The sequence below is a fragment of the Argopecten irradians genome, chromosome 14 (assembly GCF_041381155.1).
Source record: "Argopecten irradians isolate NY chromosome 14, Ai_NY, whole genome shotgun sequence".
Taxonomy (NCBI): domain Eukaryota; kingdom Metazoa; phylum Mollusca; class Bivalvia; order Pectinida; family Pectinidae; genus Argopecten; species Argopecten irradians.
This window is the reverse complement of record NC_091147.1, coordinates 17,559,986-17,580,273: the sequence shown is the minus strand read 5'-3', so window position 1 is coordinate 17,580,273 and position 20,288 is coordinate 17,559,986. Positions and strand designations below refer to the sequence as shown.

Below are 20,288 nucleotides of genomic sequence, written 5' to 3'. Positions count from 1 at the left end.
TTGTAATATCCGCAGAAAATGTCCTTTAAATTTTCTCATTAAAACATAATTCATTTTCTATTATTCTATATCTCCATACATATAAATTAGATATCGTATGATAAAAATTATAGACATTATTTTATATTTTAATAGCAATTATTTACAATTTTTGAAGCCCGTAATCAATGCGTTACAGCAATATGGCCGCCCCCATGCGAGTTTGATGACAATGATTTGTGCTGAAAGAAGATATGATTTCTTACTCTTTCATCGATGTCAGTTGACGATACAGCTTATATAGGTTCTTTATCGACAATTACGAAAATTATGTTTGGTAGGCACGCGTATCTTGCATTATTTTATTTTATGAGTTTTTATTAATAAGTTGAATTCAGATAAGAAGATCCTTCTTCAAAATCAAAATTAGTATTGTTTTGATTCCTGATGTGCTTAACACCTTCTTAAACAATCTCTATCGTTTATGATTTTATGTTTCCTGACAAACTAATTGACAGTTGATAATAATAATGATCTAATTTGTGTCAGTACCTTATGATCACATTATTTTAAATTACAGTGGAACTCTGTTAATATGAACTCCAAGGGACCTAGCTACTGTTAATATGAACTCCAAGGGACCTAGCTACTGTTGTAGCGGAAAAATATCAATCTTGGGCCATCCGAACACTAGCAGAGTGCTCTACCGACTTTGCTACCTGACGATCTAACCAGTCTAAAATCCCATTACAAAAACAAATGACCAGATGTCAAATGTCATAAAAATGTGTCCCATAATAGACGTACTGATGTAGTTACTATTCATTATTTTTTTTCTTTTCTTTTTCAGGTTTACTGAAGAGTTACAGTAGATTGATATTTGAATAACAGATTTGCGAAATATTGATCTACTTAAAAATAAGATCCAGACAAAGACTAGTGAAGTAATGTTGCTATTCCAGTTTTTATATATATAACACAAAGGTTTGATTCTACATGTACCATTGCATTGGTAAGTTGTTCTATGACAGAGACTAACATACACGTATAAGACTTCAATAAATGGAGGATCGAGGTCAAAAAGAAGGTCAGGGTCAATCTGTAGATCCTGGATGCATACAAAATAAAACAGAAATGTCTGATAACCCACACATATCCAGTGAATCTAGTTCAGACATGGACAAAAGTGATCAATTTAAAGGTGATTGTCACAAGGAAAGTCATATGGTGAATAAGGATGATTATACTGGTGAAGATTCAGTGACTTCTAAGGAGCAGGTGTGTAGTGAAATTATCAGTAATGAGATAAATTTACTCCTCTCAGCGGATTCGAATGAACAAGAGTTAGCGGCCACGAGTGGACAACAGTTAGGGAATGGACAGGTGGGAAGAAGCATTTCAGAGTGTTCAGATGGTGGTATTGTTATAGTGATAGATTCTGAAACAACAACAACTCAAGAATCCAATTCCAAGATTGATGACAATGAGATACAAATTTTCACTGGACAAAAGAGAAAGCTTTCAGAGGGTGACTCTAGTCATTTTTGTTTACCTGAAGGCCATGATGCGCAGGGCATGGAACCTCATAGTAAAAGGTTCAGAGATGAGCAAAACTGTGTACCTGACTCGGAAAAAGTCCAACATGTGTTAGATTGTGATTCTGACAGAGATAATCGACAACAAATAGTCGGTAAATCTGAAATGGACACTACAGAAAATGTCCAGTCAAATTCAGACTCCGTAAATACAGTATGTATGCAGTCTAGTACTGAACATATACAGTGCGAGTCTGAGAGTCTAATAACAACAGTAGGACAGACATCTGCAGATGATTTAGATAATAAAGACAATATGCAAAGTGACAATAAAGCTGATCCATCCAACACTGACCAAATAGATGAAACTTATTACAGGTATGTATATAATGTTGTTTTGTTATTTTTTTTAGAGTTAACAGTTCTGGGGTGGAGAAAATGGATTGTTTAATGTCATTTGTTAAAGTACATTTCTTTTTCTCAAACTGGTAATGCTTATACTATTTATATGCATGTTCCCTGAAACATAAGACAACCCATATTATTGGCGTGTTATGAAAATTAATATTTAGTTTCTTTGCATTAAATTGTTCAGGAAGTGGTGATAATTGCAAGCTAATAACATGTAACTTTACAAAATTATCAAAATTGTTTTACATTCACATTTTAAAAGTTAAATGCTGATTAAATCTAAATGTACCTTTATACCTTGTAATGGTTATGACTCAGTATGCCATTTATAATATTTTAGTCAGGAGGGAATGGTTCTCACGGAGAAACCTAGCTACATTACTGAGGCTAGGACAGATTTCAACTCCACAGACGAGAACTTCCTTAAGGGATGCAAGTGGTGGGTTGAACGAGCTCCTAACAGAGCAATAATAGTCAAGACTGTTCTCATTAAACATGTGGTTAATCATCATTTATTAAATGTAACTATGTGTATTTTACACCAGTATGTTGTTTTGAATATCTTCTATGTTTAAAAAGGATTTTATTTAGAAAGATATGGCACAAATTCAACACAGCTTTTAGGAACACAGTGCTAGTTTTTCCACTTTGTAATCAGGCTTTTGTGAAGGTTTAAATGTATTCAATCTATAGGAATAATTGATATGCCTCTCATTTACAGAGATTTGCGAGCCTCCATCTCACTAACAGAAATGATGATTTACATGTGTGCCCCCTTTAGAGCCCCTGATTGGTGAGCCACTGATTTAAGTTTTTGTTAAGATACAAATGTATGTGTTCCCCCTTTAGGGCCCCTGATGGGACATGCATCCTCACCAATAGTAATGACAACTGCCTGAGACTGTTCAACCTTCCACAGCCTCTGTATGAGGCACAGTACAGGGATATACCTGAATTGGTAAGTATAGGACATTTTCATACTAGACAGGAAGAGTGTTTATATATATATATTATTTAAGGGAGAGGGGTCTTATTACCGAATGTAAGTTTTTTCATGCCTCAGAGTTAGATTTTCAGTAAATGGAAATGAAGTGACCATTATTAATTAGAAAAATTAAAATTTACTTCTAAAAAAGGGAAAGAGTTTACTGCCAAGAGGGCTTATTGCTGAGAAGGGTTGGGCTTATTGCTGAGAGGGGTGGGGTTTATTGCCAAGAGGGGCTTAATGCTGATAGGGATGGGGCTTATTGCTGAGAGGGGTGGGGTTTATTGCTGAGAGGGGTGGGGTTTATTGCTGAGAGGGGTGGGGTTTATTGCTGAGAGGGGTGGGGTTTATTGCTGAGAGTCGTGGGGTTTATTGCTGAGAAGGGTTGGGCTTATTGCCAAGAGTGGCGTATTGCTGAGAGGGATGGGGATTATTGCTAAGAGTGGTGGGGTTTATTCCTGAGAGCGGTGGGGTTTATTGCTGAGAGGGGTGGGGTTTATTGCTGAGAAGGGTTGGGCTTATTGCCAGGAGGGATGGAGTTTATTGCTGAGAGGGATGGGGTTTATTGCCAAAAGGGGCTTATTGCTGAGAGGGGTTGGGCTTATTGCCGAAAGGGGCATATTGCTGGTGAATTATAGTAATCCAGTTCCATCATACTGGAAAACTCCTTTCCTCTAACTATAAGTAATTAATGTTTCATTGCAGACCCCAGTGCTAAAGTTTTCAGAAACAGATACAATCTATGATTACTGTTGGTATCCTAAAATGACGTTTGATGACCCTAATACACAATGGTAAGAACATATAATGAAGATAGAATGTTGATTTTTTATGTCAATGTAACGATTGATAGTATACAGTTATCATTTGCAATAAACCATTGGTTGTCATATATTTGATTAGTGTGTAACATACATTGGGTGTTCTACCATGTCCAATGGTGTGCATTGGCACATCTTGATAGATATGCCCTTCGTGTGCATGGGTCATAAGTTTGAATCCCATGTGGGACAGTTGCCAAGTACTGGTCAGTGGTTTTCGAATCCCATGTGGAGCAGGTGCCAGGTAGTTTTTTTCTTCGGATATTCCGGCATTCCTCCACCAACAAACCTGGCACGTCCTAAAATGACCCTGGCTGTTAATAGGATGTTATACTAATAAAACCATATTATAAGTGTAAATATAATTCATCCAGTTCTTAATTTTTTGCAGATCAAATTTTCACTGCTATAGCATATCAATTTGTTTACAAATAAAAGATTGAAAGATATTTTAGGAGTACCTTATTGAAAACTATTAAATATTCCTTACAGCCTGCTGTCCACCTCCAAAGACAGCCCAGTCCATCTGTGGGATGCTAACACAGGACAAATCAGAGGATCTTATCGCCCCTACAACCACCTGGTAGGTTCGGCTTCTAGGAACAGTTCTGTTCATTGTATTGTGTGGAAATCTTATACATTGTAAATCAGTATTCAGAATTTCCATATACATGTAATTTATTTATGCACACAAATGAAAGTTCATGTATTTTACTGTTATCAAATTTTAACAGTCTGGAAAAGATTTTTTTTCTACTATCAAATTTCAACTGATTGTTAAACCCTAAAGAGTCACCGGTTTATAAATTGGGGGTGGGATACAGTGTAACCTGTCAAAACCAGTCCTTGTCTACTATGGACCCCTAATATATAGTAACTGAAACTTTTATAATCTGGAAACCTATTTTTACCAGCCAAATACATAATGCTGCCGATGACATCCAATTTAGACAAGATATAGTATACTGAAATAATTGTTTAATTTAAACCATATTTTATTTTTCAATTAAGTACGTATGTACATATAAATCACAATATATTATAAAGTTAGGATTCAAAAAAAGTATAAAATACTTGTTTGAGATAAGCATTTACGAATGAATATTATTGATAATGACCTCTGTCATGTAATGAATATTTAGTCTTGAAACTTTCAATATCCTTTATTGAGAAACATATTTTTCTTGAGTAGGATGAGATGACCTCTGCCTACAGTTTGGCTTTTAATTATGAAGCGACGAAAATTTACTGTGGATTTAACAAGGTGATCCGGATATTTGACCTGACTAGACCGGGCAGAGACTTTGTGACTAGACCAACATACTACAACGATCCACACTCAAGAGGTAATTCATCATCTTGTGAACTTTAAAATCTCTCTTTTAATGGTGTATTATATTGCATGAATCAATTTTAACTGTTAAATACTCACTAGCTTTCTGAAACGGCTTTAGTTTTTAAAATGCGGATGTAAAATGAGATTGATAATTTTGTAGACTCACAAAAGTTAGCTTCTTGTTAATTCTAGACTTATCATCACCTTCTGAACAATTCAATTTAAAAAAATAAATTAAATGATAATTTTCATAACGCAGGTCGTATTATGTTTCCCACCGTCATTCTAATGTCCACATGTTTGTTGACTATCACTGTGCCAAGCAACATAACAGCTAAATGAATAGTCACTGTCAACAGATAACTGCAATCGGATTGAAATACAGATCCTTATAACCACTCCGTTCAATATAGGATCTGACAATATCCTATATGAGTCACGTTCGGATGACCTTTTACCACGTGTACTCCAGATCAAATACATGTTCTACACATTTCTACGTCAATTGTTAACGCCATTTCGTCCCAGTAAGCATACACATTGAGCATTGTTGTGCACCTGGGCGAGATGCCTTTTTCAAACTAGTTTGTCCCCAGTCAAGATTCTGGCAGTGCCAATTTGATTGGCCATTTCTAAAGGTCATCCTGACATGACCCCTTATGGGATATTGTCAGATCCTCATATCTAACGTAGTGATAAAAAGGATCTGTATTTTAATCAGATTGCAGATAACAGAGGAAATATAGCAATGCTAAATGAATAGTAACTGTCAACAGATAACAGAGGAAATATAGCATTGCGTAATGAATAGTCACTGTCAACAGATAACAGAGGAAATATAGCATTGCTAAATGAATAGTCACTGTCAACAGATAACAGAGGAAATATAGCAATGCTAAATGAATAGTCACTGTCAACAGATAACAGAGGAAATATAGCATTGCTAAATGAATAGTAACTGTCAACAGATAACAGAGGAAATATAGCAATGCTAAATGAATAGTCACTGTCAACAGATAACAGAGGAAATATAGCATTGCTAAATGAATAGTCACTGTCAACAGATAACAGAGGAAATATTGCATTGCTAAATGAATAGTCACTGTCAACAGATAACAGAGGAAATATTGCATTGCTAAATGAATAGTCACTGTCAACAGATAACAGAGGAAATATTGCATTGCTAAATGAATAGTCACTGTCAACAGGTAACAGAGGATATATTGCATTGCTAAGTGAATAGTCACTGTCAACAGATAACAGATGAAATATTGCATTGCTAAATGAATAGTCACTGTCAACAGATAACAGAGGAAATATTGCATTGCTAAATGAATTGTCACTGTCAACAGATAACAGAGGAAATATTGCATTGCTAAATGAATAGTCACTGTCAGCAGATAACAGAGGAAATATTGTATTGCTTAATGAATAGTCACTGTCAACAGGTAACAGAGGATATATTGCATTGCTAAGTGAATAGTCACTTTCATCAGATAACAGAGGAAATATAGCATTGCTAAATGAATAGTCACTGTCAACAGATAACAGAGGAAATATTGCATTTGTTTAATGTTGAAACCTCATCCAAGGAAGTGATAGACATTTTCCCTTTGCTCTGCTTGGATACCTTATACTGACCCGTATATACATAAAGGATGGGAATCATCACGCTTAATGCATATTATTTAAAAAATACATGTACCTGGTATATCAACATCTATTTACAGGTAAAACTGGCCAACCAGGTATAATATCGTGTATTGTCCCAAGTCCTCAGGATAACGGCATGTACGCTGCAGGATCCTACTCTAGAACCAGTGAGTTTTAAGTTCTTATAGTAATAATGAGGTATAAAAATGACAAATTCATGTATTTTAGCATCCTGAGTTCTTTAGGCCTTTCACTTTTTGAGAAGTTATTTGAAGATTTTCACAAATTTAACCTCTCTGTGAACTTGCAAATATTATAGCCATTCATCCCAGAATGCTTCATGCCTAATACAAGGTCTCTAGGCAAATTAGTTATTGACAAGAAGCTGTTTAAAGATTTGAGCCTATTTGACCCCTGTGACCTTGAATAAAAAGATTCATTTGAACAAACTTGGCACCCTTTCATCCCAGCATGCTACAGTAGTCATTTAAAGATTTTAGTATATTTGACCCTAACTGTGACCATAAATGGGAACAAACTTCTTAGCTCTTCATCTTCATTTGTTTATTTTAGTTGCTGTGTATTGTGAACCAAAAGGACAAATAGTGTGCATGTTTGAAGGACAACAAGGGGGAGTAACTCACCTTGCCTTTTCTCCAGATGGAACCAAACTTTATAGTGGGGGCCGCAAAGTAAGTACATGTATGCAGTGGATTCTCAATAATCCGAACACCTTACATCCCCAGTTCAAAACATCTGTGTTACAAATGTTTCAGATTGCTGAATTCTGTTTATAAAGTCTGTTTCGGATAAGACTATCAGTGTCTGGATTTTATTAAGTCAATGATAAAGTCTGTTCCGGATAAGACTATCAGTGTCTGGATTTTATTAAGTCAATGATAAAGTCTGTTCCGGATAAGACTATCAGTGTCTGGATTTTATTAAGTCAATGATAAAGTCTGTTTCAGATAAGACTATCAGTGTATTGATTTTATTAAGTCAACGATGAAGTCTGTTCCGGATAAGACTATCGTCCGTATGAATTGTTTCCGGAGCATAACTCTAAAACCAGTAGAGATATTTCCACGAAACTTCATACACACATTGGTCTTATAGTCTAGTAGTGCCTTTTGCTATTTTCAGGTTTTCATTTTTTGCATTTTTTCCGTAACCATGGAAACATTGCTGAAAATATCATATTTTTGTATCAGGTTCGTTTCCGGAGCATAACTCTAAAATCAGAAGAGGTATTTCCACGAAACTTCATAGACACATTGGTCTTATGGTCTAGTAGTGCCTTTTGCTATTTTAAGGTTTTCACTTTTTGTACTTTTTTCTGTAACCATGGAAACATTGCTGAAAATGGCAGATTTTTGTGTAAGAATCGTTTCCGGAGCACAACTCTAAAACCAGCAGAGATATTTCCATGAAACTTCATAGACACATTGTTCTTATGGTCTAGTAGTGCCTTTTGCTATTTTTAGGTTTTCACTTTTTGTACTTTTTTCTGTAACCATGGAAACATTGCTGAAAATGGCAGATTTTTGTGTAAGAATCGTTTCCGGAGCATTACTCTAAAACCAGCAGAGATATTTCCATGAAACTTCATAGACACATTCTTTTTATGGTCTAGTAGTACCTTTTGCTATTTTTAGGTTTTCATTTTTTGCACTTTTTCCGTTTCCATGGAAACATTGCTGAAAATATCATGGTAAATGGTAAATGTTACTTTGCAAAACTCCACCCATCTTTATGTATATATTCTAATATAAATGTCTAGGCTGTATACCTAATTCAATAATTGCAGCCCCGCTCTACTTGAATTATACTCCATCTTTCTTTAGCTCAACTTCCTTTTTCCTGTTTTTTTTTCATACACATAAGTCTCCACAATCAAACTTACTTCAGCTTTGATATCTCCATTGGCGGGGGATCTGAATGACTATGTCCTTGTTTCCATTTGCTTTTACATCTTCATTTTTAAAAATGGAGGTGACAATAAAATACCTAGAGCATAGATGAACGTGGTTTCCATAATTCAAATCACAATCCAATTAACGGATGTCCTAGCCTGATTGACAGTAAGACAATACCAAATGTCCGATATAGTCCACCGAATAGCAAATTGCCCGCGGCCAGGTAATTACAGGTGAGTTCGATGAATGGCGTTGTGTACAGGTAAACAACATCCTGGTCCAGGTATTACGTAACCTTCAAACCAAAATCATGGATAATTATATATCTATATCGGTGTATCTATTCGTATATCGATTAAAAATTAAACGTGACCGCACTGTCTTAAAAAATAGTTTGTTTTGCTTAATATATTAAAAATAAATTCTTTCTACCACATGTTGAAACGTATTGGGGTATTGTTATAATTGTATCTCAATTTATTCGGTTAGAAACACACAACACAATGTTTGTAATGACAGAAAATGATAAATCATCGGTGTATACGTACGTCAAGCATCATATCCTCGATGCTTTAATCAAGGATTTCTTTACTTGTTACGTAAAATTTCATTTTACAGTCACAAACTTTGCAAATCACAATGTATCAAAGATACAGACTACAGGAAAATATTATCTAATTAAAGCTTATTCGTTGCTGAACTCATTGACAAAAAAAAATCCGAAACTTTTATTTCTGTGCGGATTTTCTTTCATAATTACACGAAAATACCTGCTATTAGAGCATAAATTAGAATATTTGAAACATTGAATTTCACTCTTTTAGTTATTTACATTCGAGCCAAAGTTATTGTACGATTAACTTCACTCAAAAGTAATCATAAAAAATCGTTGATCGGCTTTTTCTGTGACCGTCGATATAAGTGATAACACATCAGTTATAGTACAGCTATAAGCCACAGACTATTATGATGTCACACGCTTTAGAGCTTGAAAATATGCATAATCGGGTGGTCAGAAAATTTGACCTCGATATCGACGGCTTACAGGTTATTCCGGTCGCGCGCGGTACGGAGAGGTTTCTACACGTGCTTATAAAGCCATTTCCAGCATAAACTGAAATTATCATTTGTGACTGCACAAATCCTTTAAGCCTACCAATCATTTTCCTAAAGTCACCAACACTGTACAGTCTTGTATCATTCCCGTGGATTAATATGATCTTTTTTTATCTTACAGGATCCTGAAATAATTTGCTGGGATTTGAGGAATCCAGGACAGATTTTATTTGTAGCTCTCAGACAGGTGCTAACCAATCAAAGGATTTATTTTGAACTTGACAGGTAAGGACTTCACTGTAAATATTTTTACCTTTTTCATATCTGCTTAAATAATATAACCAGGTAATAGTGTACATTTGGTTTGATTTTAATTATTTTCATTGTACATTTATGGATGTCCCAAATTTATAAGGGAGAGGAAAACCAGAGTATCCAGAGAAAAACCATCAACCAGTGGTCGGTACCTTGCAACTGCCTCATGTTGGTTTTGGACTCGCAACTCAGAGGTGGAGTGCAATTTGTTAATGGTAAATTCTTTTAACCACTTGGTGTACACAGCTCGTTATGTAAAATCTGTAATAGCAGCAGTCGATACCAACATGATATTTTATGATTGTAGAAGTGGACAGTATATGTTCTCTGGTAGCCATGATGGTACAGTCAACATTTGGGACACGACTGTCACTCCGGAGGAATTGTTTCCAGGTCAGGACTCAGTCCTAAAAGTCACAAACAAATTCCAGGCCCACAAAGACACAGTCAATGGTATCAGGTGTGTGATATTGAAATTTAGCTTTGAATGTATAGACAATAAAACTTGCTTTAGCGACCACCTCTATATACAGACCACCTCTATATACAGACCACTTGATTTGTTTTCCAAATGGTCATTTTCAACAGAATTTGACCTGTATATTTGACACCTGATAACCTAAACAGTTGAGATTCCTACCCAAACAGTCCATATTGCAAATTTTTCGGACTGACAGATTTTGTTCACTACCAGTACCAATAGTTAATCATTAAATCCATTCTCTGATATTTCTGGCAGGATTTAAGTCTTTACAGGGCCCAGTTTCACAAACGTACCTTAACTTTAAGGAATTCCTTAACTTAAAATTCTCCGTTGGAAAGCAATACAGTTTTAAGGAAGGCTCTTTAACTTACGATTTTTCCCTTAACTTCTGCAATGCTTTCCTATGGGGAATTTCAAATTAAGGAATTCTTCAAAGGAATGTTCGTGCAACTGGATCCAGATTATCGATGTCCTGATTATCGTAGGTCCACTGCATATAATGCACATAAATATCATCATAATAAGACTATAATAAAGACCTTTGTTTTCTTTTTCCCTTTGATGGTAGTTAGACAGGTCTCACTATATATATGTGTGTTGGTGGTGCATTCATTAGTAATCCTCGTATATATACAATGTTTAATTTTTTTCATCTTTTCTTTTTCAGCTTGCATCCTTACCTTCCACTTCTAGCCTCGTCTTCTGGCCAGAGACACTTTCCTTCTGTGTACGACAGTGACAGTTCTGAAGATGAGGCATCCGATATCATTGAAAATACACTCAAGTTATGGGCATTTCCTAAAGTGTGAATCAGACATTTTTTTAACCAAGTAGCAGTGAAAACATGAAAATATTCATGAGTATACTATATGGTTATTTAATTTGAAACAAAGAATGCACTTTTTCATAAATATTGTTCTCCTTAGCTGTATAATTGATAGACAATTATATGGGACCAATCACGAGTATGAAGTGAAAACATGAAAATATTCATGAGTATTCTATAAAGTTGTTTAACTTCGCGGAGAGAACAATTTCACGTTTTCCTCTTTGATACTTATTCATGGAGAGAAGTTTCACAAAATTGTCAATTTTTAAAAGTTATAAGGTTATCTTACTTGTCATTCTATCCATTTCATTCACGGGGATTAAAATATAAATTCACAGTAATTAACTTGATTGTGAATGTAGTAAAATTTATTCCTGTGTACAAAATCAAATATACTGTGTAATGATATGTTGTACATGTTTTAGAATATAAACCTATAAAAGTGCAAATATAGAAATGAAAATAAAATCATTTGTTTTTGAAATAGTCTCATGTTATGATAAGGGTCAAAGAAGTAATATCAACAGGATTTTCCAGGTGATACATGTATATAACTTTTGAATGACAAAAGCAAGGTGACTTATTCTGTCAAAGTGCAACTAGGAAGAAATCAATCCATGAACAGATGATTTTAATCTTGATTGATTTGGTGATTATAACTGTATCTTTATGGCCATACAAACACATTTATAGTGCTCAAAAATTAAAGAATACTTGTGGGCCGTTATCGGGATGTGACACCGGTGAAGTGTGATATGAAGGTTTATTTATCCCAAGGTGAAATATTTCCAAATATTACATCTGAGGATAAATAAACCTTCATAATACATTGCCACTGGGGACATGAACTGTTTATTATACCTAAAATTTGCAGTTAGCTACCCTTCATGTAAATATTGCTAAAAGTACGCTTCATCCATCATTGTGGTAAAATCGGGAGAAATGACATGGGGGCAAGCACCACAGGACAATACAACATTTATTACAGATAGCTGTATTAATTTGACAATTAAGGGGTTAAAATGAGCTATAAAAGTTTTGCTAATGGGACTAACTCATGTACCATGTTATACCCGATATTTGTGCGGGACTAGTATCTCCAGTGGTGATGTGTCAAATTAACTCTTTATAATTGTCCTGCTGAAATGAAGTGAAGTTCAGCGAGATAGGATCTTTTAACGTAATTTCATCACCAATAGAAAACAATACCATATTTCACTGTAAGTGCCCCTTCCTTTTCTGGAGTGGAATTGTTTAAACACGCCCATCCCATGAATTTAACAATGTTTTACAACATGTGATTCCACCAACATTAGCATTGTATCCTATATTACATGCGAGTCTTTTACATGTGAATCAGGTCTCGAAGGATAAAGGGCATATGCATGTTAACTGTAACAGATTTATGTGTCATGAGCACAAAAGCGTTAGAATATTTCATCAATGACTTATATTTGGTTCATTATTAAGCCCCCTCTTTGTTACAATTATTCAAGTGCCCTGGGCGTTAATTACGGCGAATGCAGTAGTACAAAAACATTATAAGGCATCACATGGTGCATAAATAGGTCCTATTTGCAAAGCAAAATTTTAAATTAATAAATAAAATATGAATAGGAAGGTGTAATCTGAAAGACCAAGAATTTTTTCAATACAAAGTTTTCGAGATCTGTTGGAATAACCATACAAAAAAAAATCAGTGTGGTAAGGCAGACTAGCTAAGTCCTACCATATTCTGGCCATTAGGAAATAGATAAATCCTTGATGCCTCATCCCTATCAGGAAGCCATTTTGAACCTTGGGTACTTAAAAATGAAAAAAAAAAAACCAACAGGGAGCTAAATAGATAACTACTATTGCACAAAGTTATAATGAAAAGCCATAAATAAGTTTGCAAAAAGAAATATTTTTTTTGCTAATAAATCATATCTTTAGTCAGCATTTAATTTAAATTTGGTGTCTGTTAATAATATTTTCATATTTTTTTGCCCCTTTTATGCGTACTGGGTGGAATACTGTAAATGGCAAATGTCATAGACAGGCCTGTTGGACCTCTTGCATTGCTACCGCTAGAGGGCGTAATGAAATGTTTACTTCCGGTCGGTCCATTCTTAGTAACACGTCAAAAAGAAAGTAAAAGTTCAAGGCACCTGGAAAACCAAAATGAGTAAAACATTCACAAGTAAACCATCAACGTCTTACGCCCGAGGACGAGGAGCAAGACAGACAAACCAGACAACTGATAGACCTAGACCTGTAAATAGGGAAACTTCACCAACTCGTGCTCCGCCTGCTGCAGGTGGTGCCAGAGGAAGAGGACGGGGGGCAACCACACACGGACGTGGTGGAGCTTCATCCGTAAGAGGAATGGATACCCAAAATACGTCATCGGAACAGAGTGATCCACCATCCCAGGAACAACGAATGTCATAGTAAGCTGATTTGTTTCAATGAGAAATGTACTAGCTGTCAGTAATTCGATCATCTGTAAAGTGAAAGTAGATTTTTTCCAAGAGGTTTGTCGTTTTTGTTTATTTCCTTATGTACTTTGGGAATTGCCTGTGAATTAATCTTATGTGTAGAAACCAGTCCTATGTAATTGATATACTAATCTTGATAACAATAGAATTCAAATACTTGTAGATGTAATCACTTTTTACTGATCATCAAGGACGTATATGAGAACGATAAGTCACACTGGGTCTTGGGGATGTACAACGCAGGTGCTTTTGTGTTTGTGCACTGACCATGACGATGTATGACGACTGATTTTCCTTTGATATCCACCGGTGCAGTCTTTGATATAGCTTGAGAGTGCGAGGATTACCGTCTTACTTTCTGAAGTGGGATGTCATTTCATGAGCTCTCGTATTATTTTTAAGGAAAATTTAAGATATATCTTCTAAATCTTCCGTCATAAAGCAAGTAATAAATGTTGTGAAATTTAATCAACTTTAAATTTGTGTTTCGTTTGACTCGATAAGACAATTATTTGTTGAGATAAACGTTTTTTTCCTTTTCATAGGCATCTCACGTGGTGTTTAGTAGTGTAAAGAGACAGTGACAAATCTTTCTCACTTATAAATCCTTGCTGATCATACAGGCTCTCTCTGACATCAATAGATTAATTGTGAATGACTGACAGTCATGCAATGTATCTAAAACGGAAGTGAAAGTAGACATCAATTTCCATGACTGTACTTGACTGGTAACAGCTGAATTAATACTACCCTTGTCTATGATTTTATTACATTTAAATGACATGTTGTACAATTTAAGTTAAACAATTTGCTTAATGTTAAGTAAGTTAGCCTACCTACCCAAATTTGAATGCTATCCAAAGTGGATCAGAACACATCTATTGAAATATCTGGAAGACTGTGATCAAGTGTCCACGTTTGTTCTTGCTTAAATGATGTTATCAGAATTAGTCAATTAATAATTTGATTAAAATAATTATAATTTTGAAATATGATGTTAAACATATGTAACAGGAGAGGAGAAAATGTAGCGGCCAGACCAGGATTCAAACATATGGGACCTCTAAACACTAGCCAAATCCTCTACCGCTGAGCTACCTGGTTACCGATGATTGACCCAGTCCAATCGCATTACACATGTTTGACATGTACATTTCATAGATATTGGTGGATTTTGAACTGTTCTTGACTATAAGTGACTCACATTAAATACTCATATCTCTTATTACTGTACTGTGGAGTACCAATCTCATTGGATGTTCAATACTATCAATATACATGTGTATATCTAGAACTGTAATACTTTTGTTTCATCAGCCAGGGAGGATTCACGATGATAACACCAAATGAGAAAAAACGACAAGCTGTGAATGAACGTAAGATTATAAAAAAATACTTATTAATTCATATAGCTGTCTGAACTATTGTCATGTCAGCTAGTGGTGGCTTGAAAACGAATGAATTCATCTTTCCATGTATTTCATCCAACTTATCTTTTACTTTGTCTTAGCTTTTAAAGATTAAAATCTATTTTGTTGAATCAATAGTTTTTAAATTTGAAATTTTCTTTGTTTGATATGACATTGAACATCTGCTCAACAGAAACTTCAATGTCTTAAAGAAAAACACAATTGAGATCTGATGTGTTTGTTAATTTTACAGAGGCAAAACGTGGACTTGACCAGTACAATACCCACAAACAGCAACAAAAGCTCGGCCATGTCAGCTATGTTGGAACACCAGGGGGCGGTCAGATGACGATGGCCGAATCGCGACAGAGGATGATTGATGGGAACAGATTTGGGAAGGTTGACAGACTGGTACATACATTAATTGTATTTATTTATTTGTTTTGAAAACATTTTACTGCAAATAAGAGTATTGATGAAAGATTGAAAAACTTATTTATCTTTTACAATATTGTATTAAGCATAATCAACCAATCAAGTATTAGGCTACTTTTGTGGACCCGCAACAATCGGTATGTCGATAGTCCAGGAAACTTACAATCTATATAGAAATATCAAGGAACAGATTTAATTTCTGACTATGAAAATTTACAATATGAAAAGATTGCCTGACTGGGGATGCAAGTGTTAGGATTATCGAGGGTCCACTGTACTGCTTGCATTGATAACAATTTAGGGTATCACTTCATACCTAGTTTAACTCGTAACATAAATTCTGTTTTGGAGCTGAATTTGGGCAATACAGCAATCAAGTACATGTTTTAAATGGTAAGATTAATTAATGGAACCTCTCGACACTAGTTATTCTCATTTTTGTTACAAACTTGTGCTAAACACAGGAATTCTAGCTGTAGTTCATACTCTACAACACAGTACACTTCCAGACTCAGACCTGTGGTAAAATTAAGTTATCAGTTGACTGATACGTCATGTTTTTTTGTTAATTTCCATAATACTTATCTGTGCTATATTTGATTTGTATGTTTATTATTACACAGCAAAAACAGCAGCAATATAAAGATGAAAGGAAACAGAGAGAGGAAACAGAATATGAGAAAAAGAAAATCCAACAGCGAATGAAGGTAAAATTAAATGTGGACTTTGAAGTTGAAGAATTCCTTAATGTTAAGAAATGTTTGTGAAACTGGGCACTGCTAAACATTCAATATTTGTTCTCAAAGCCCGCTATATATAACTCTGTACTTACATGTAATGACTTGTGTTTGGACTGTGTATATACATGTATATGAAACTTATGAAATTACATTGGTGGAAAATTAGAACGATTTTGCCTCATAATGTATATTGTGAGTGATTTGTGTTAAGATCCGATGTACTTCCCTATAATAGGCTATCATTGTAAAAACTCTAGTATCGATAATTTCACTGTTTCGTGGATTTCATTAAAACTACCATATCTATATACAGGCTAGCTGTCATGAACGTGTATGTTGTCTAGGCATCCAGTTCTTTATTTCTAGGCAGAGAATAATAAACAAAGGGAGGCAACTCAACATTCACAGAATCAAATGAAATATGATGAAGACAGGAGAAGGTAAATGTGAATTTTTTTAACAGAAATCTTTTCATGTTGTTTTATAACAGAATGGGTTAGTACTTTAAATGAAAAATAGCATTTGATGTGTGTTATATTGAGCAAACTTATAGCATTTGATGTGTGTTATATTGAGCCACTGTTATTTCAAATAGAAACAAGAGGCCCAGAGGGCCTGTATCGCTCACCTGGTTTGTAATGCCAAGTAATGTTCTGAATACAGGTTCATTGTTTCTTTTCTGACGAAATTTAAATATTAACCTCAAAATCCCCAATTGGGCCCCACCCGTCCTGCCCCCAGGGGGTCAGAGCTAAAATTTATACAAGTTCTGTTTCCCTTCCCCCAAGGATGTTTATGGCCAAATTTGGTTACATTCTATTCAGAACTCTATGACTAGTAGCGATTTAAAGGATTTACCTCTATTTCCCCTATTGGGCCCCGCCCCTCCTGCCCCCGTGGGGATCAGAGCCAAAATTTATACAAGTTCTGTTCCCCTTTCCCAAAGGATGTTTGTGGCCAAATTTGGTTACAATCCATGAAGAACTCTAGGACAAGTAGCGATTTACAGAATTTACCTCTATTTCCCCTATTGGGCCCCCCCTCCTGTCCCTGGAGGATCAGAGCCAAAATTTATACAAGTTCCGTTCTCCTGCCCCAAAGGATGTTTGTGGCCAAATTTGGTTATTTTTTCCCCTATTGGGCCACGCCCCTCCTGCCCCCACGGGGGCCAGAGCCAAAATTCCTACATGTTCTGTTCCCCTTCCCTCAAGGATGTTTATGGCCAAATTTGGTTACAATCCATGCAGAACTCTAGGACAAGTACCGATTGATAGGATTTACCTATAATTCCCTTATTGGGCCCCATCCCTCCTGTCCCTCAGGAACCAGATCCAAAATTTATACAAACTCAGTTCTTATTCTCCAAACGATATTTCTGGCCAAATTTGGTTACATTCCATGCAGAACTCTATTACTAGTAGCGATTTAAAGGATTTACCTCTATTTCCCCTATTGGGCCCCGCCCCTCCTGCCCCTGGGGGGTCAGAGCCTAAATTTATACAAGTTCTGTTCCCCCTCCCCCAAGGATGTTTGTGGCCAAATTTGGTTACAATCCATGCAGAACTCTAGGACAAGTAGCGATTTATAGGATTACCTTTATTTCCCCTATTGGGCCCCGTCCCTCCTGCCCCCGGGGGGTCAGAGCCAAAATTTATACAAGTTCTGTTCCCCCTCCCCCAAGGATGTTTGTGGCCAAATTTGGTTACAATCCATGCAGAACTCTATGACTAGTAGGGATTTAAAGGAAATGTTGACGGACGGACGACGGACGGACGACGGACGACGGACGCCGCGCCATGACATAAGCTCACCGGCCCTTCGGGCCAGGTGAGCTAAAAAGTGGCTATGGAAGCCAAGTGGTAAAGAATACTAAAATGTCTGAAATTCTTCCAACTACTAACCCCACCCCTCTTGTCGATCATGATGACCAAGTGACGTGTATCAGTTGTCTGCCAATATCTTTCCTCCCACCTTCAGTCCCATATTTTATTATGTTTGGGCCTTTTGACTTGGTAGTTTAGGTGTCTGACATTTCACCACTGTAGTCCCCAAAGATGATAATTTGTGGTGTTTGAGTATTAGTAAATTCAAAATTGTCATATTTTCAGGAAAAATGAGGAGTTCCTGAGAAGATTGGAAGGACAGAGTAGACAGCCAGGTGTGTCATCAACAGGTAAAATTAATGTTATTTTTACATCACTTGCCTCACAGCATCCAAGTTTGTTTAAATGAATGAACTTGACCTTCATTTAAGGTCACAGGGGTTACATAGGCCAACATCTCCATTAAACAACTTCTAGTTTATAACTAGGAAGAAATTGGGGAATTTTTTATAAGTTTGCTGCTTTTGGTAGCTATCATACATGTACAATGTATATAGATGTGGGTAGCTCTCATACATGTACAATGTATGAAGATGTGGGTAGCTCTCATACATGTACAATGTATATAGATGCGGGTAGCTCTCATACATGTACAATGTACAATGTATAAAGAAGTGGGTAGCTCTCATACATGTACAATGTATATAGATGTGGGTAGCTCTCATACATGTACAATTTATATGGATGTGGGTAGCTCTCATACATGTACAATGTATATAGATGTGGGTAGCTCTCATACATGTACAATGTATATAGATGTGGGTAGCTCTCATACATGTACAATGTATATAGATGTGGGTAGCTCTCATACATGTACAATGTATATGGATGTGGGTAGCTCTCATACATGTACAATTTATATAGATGTGGGTAGCTCTCATACATGTACAATGTATAACAATGTGGGTAGCTCTCATACATGTACAATGTATATAGATGTGGGTAGCTCTCATACATGTACAATGTACAATGTATAAAGAAGTGGGTAGCTCTCATACATGTACAATTTATATAGATGTGGGTAGCTCTCATACATGTACAATGTATATACATGTGGGTAGCTCTCATACATGTACAATGTACAATGTATAAAGAAGTGGGTAGCTCTCATACAGGAACAATTTGTATAGATGTGGGTAGCTCTCATACATGTACAATGTATACAGATGTGGGTAGCTCTCATACATGTACAATGTACAATGTATAAAGAAGTGGGTAGCTCTCATACATGTACAATGTATATAGATGTGGGTAGCTCTCATACATGTACAATTTATATAGATGTGGGTAGTTCTCATGCATGTACAATGTATATAGATGTGGGTAGCTCTCATACATGTACAATTTATATAGATGTGGGTAGCTCTCATACATGTACAATGTATATAGATGTGGGTAGCTCTCATACATGTACAATGTATATAGATGTGGGTAGCTCTCATACATGTACAATGTATATAGATGTGGGTAGCTCTCATACATGTACAATGTATATAGATGTGGGTAGCTCTCATACATGTACAATGTATAAAGATGTGGGTAGCTATCATACATGTACAATGTATATAGATGTGGGTAGCTCTCATACATGTACAATGTATATAGATGTGGGTAGCTCTCATACATGTACAATGTATATAGATGTGGGTAGCTCTCATACATGTACAATGTACAATGTATAAAGAAGTGGGTAGCTCTCATACATGTACAATTTATATAGATGTGGGTAGCTCTCATACATGTACAATGTATATAGATGTGGGTAGCTCTCATACATGTACAATGTACAATGTATAAAGAAGTGGGTAGCTCTCATACAGGAACAATTTGTATAGATGTGGGTAGCTCTCATACATGTACAATGTATACAGATGTGGGTAGCTCTCATACATGTACAATGTACAATGTATAAAGAAGTGGGTAGCTCTCATACATGTACAATGTATATAGATGTGGGTAGCTCTCATACATGTACAATTTATATAGATGTGGGTAGCTCTCATACATGTACAATGTATATA

General features: G+C 35.8%; 2 protein-coding genes across 3 annotated transcripts; both read left to right on the top strand.

Moving 5' to 3' along the window:
* Positions 1-182: 182 nt before the first annotated feature.
* LOC138307493 (telomerase Cajal body protein 1-like) lies at positions 183-11,804 on the top strand. Of its 2 annotated transcripts, none has more exons than XM_069248268.1 (12): positions 183-316; positions 830-1,892; positions 2,266-2,364; positions 2,775-2,883; positions 3,616-3,704; positions 4,224-4,314; positions 4,924-5,077; positions 6,798-6,887; positions 7,294-7,412; positions 9,874-9,977; positions 10,315-10,467; positions 11,159-11,804. In XM_069248268.1, the coding sequence occupies exons 2-12, from the start codon at positions 1,042-1,044 to the stop codon at positions 11,298-11,300; spliced, it is 2,001 nt and encodes a 666-aa protein (XP_069104369.1). In that variant the 5' UTR covers positions 183-316; positions 830-1,041; the 3' UTR covers positions 11,301-11,804. The 2 variants fall into 2 exon arrangements, with proteins under 2 accessions (XP_069104369.1, XP_069104368.1); XM_069248267.1 differs by having other exon boundaries at positions 560-1,892.
* Positions 11,805-13,415: 1,611 nt separating this feature from the next.
* Positions 13,416-18,631, top strand: LOC138307733 (epithelial-stromal interaction protein 1-like). The gene is made up of 6 exons (XM_069248588.1): positions 13,416-13,752; positions 15,118-15,176; positions 15,463-15,620; positions 16,268-16,351; positions 16,751-16,824; positions 18,493-18,631. The coding sequence occupies exons 1-6, from the start codon at positions 13,484-13,486 to the stop codon at positions 18,614-18,616; spliced, it is 768 nt and encodes a 255-aa protein (XP_069104689.1). The 5' UTR covers positions 13,416-13,483; the 3' UTR covers positions 18,617-18,631.
* The last annotated feature ends 1,657 nt before the right edge of the window (positions 18,632-20,288 follow it).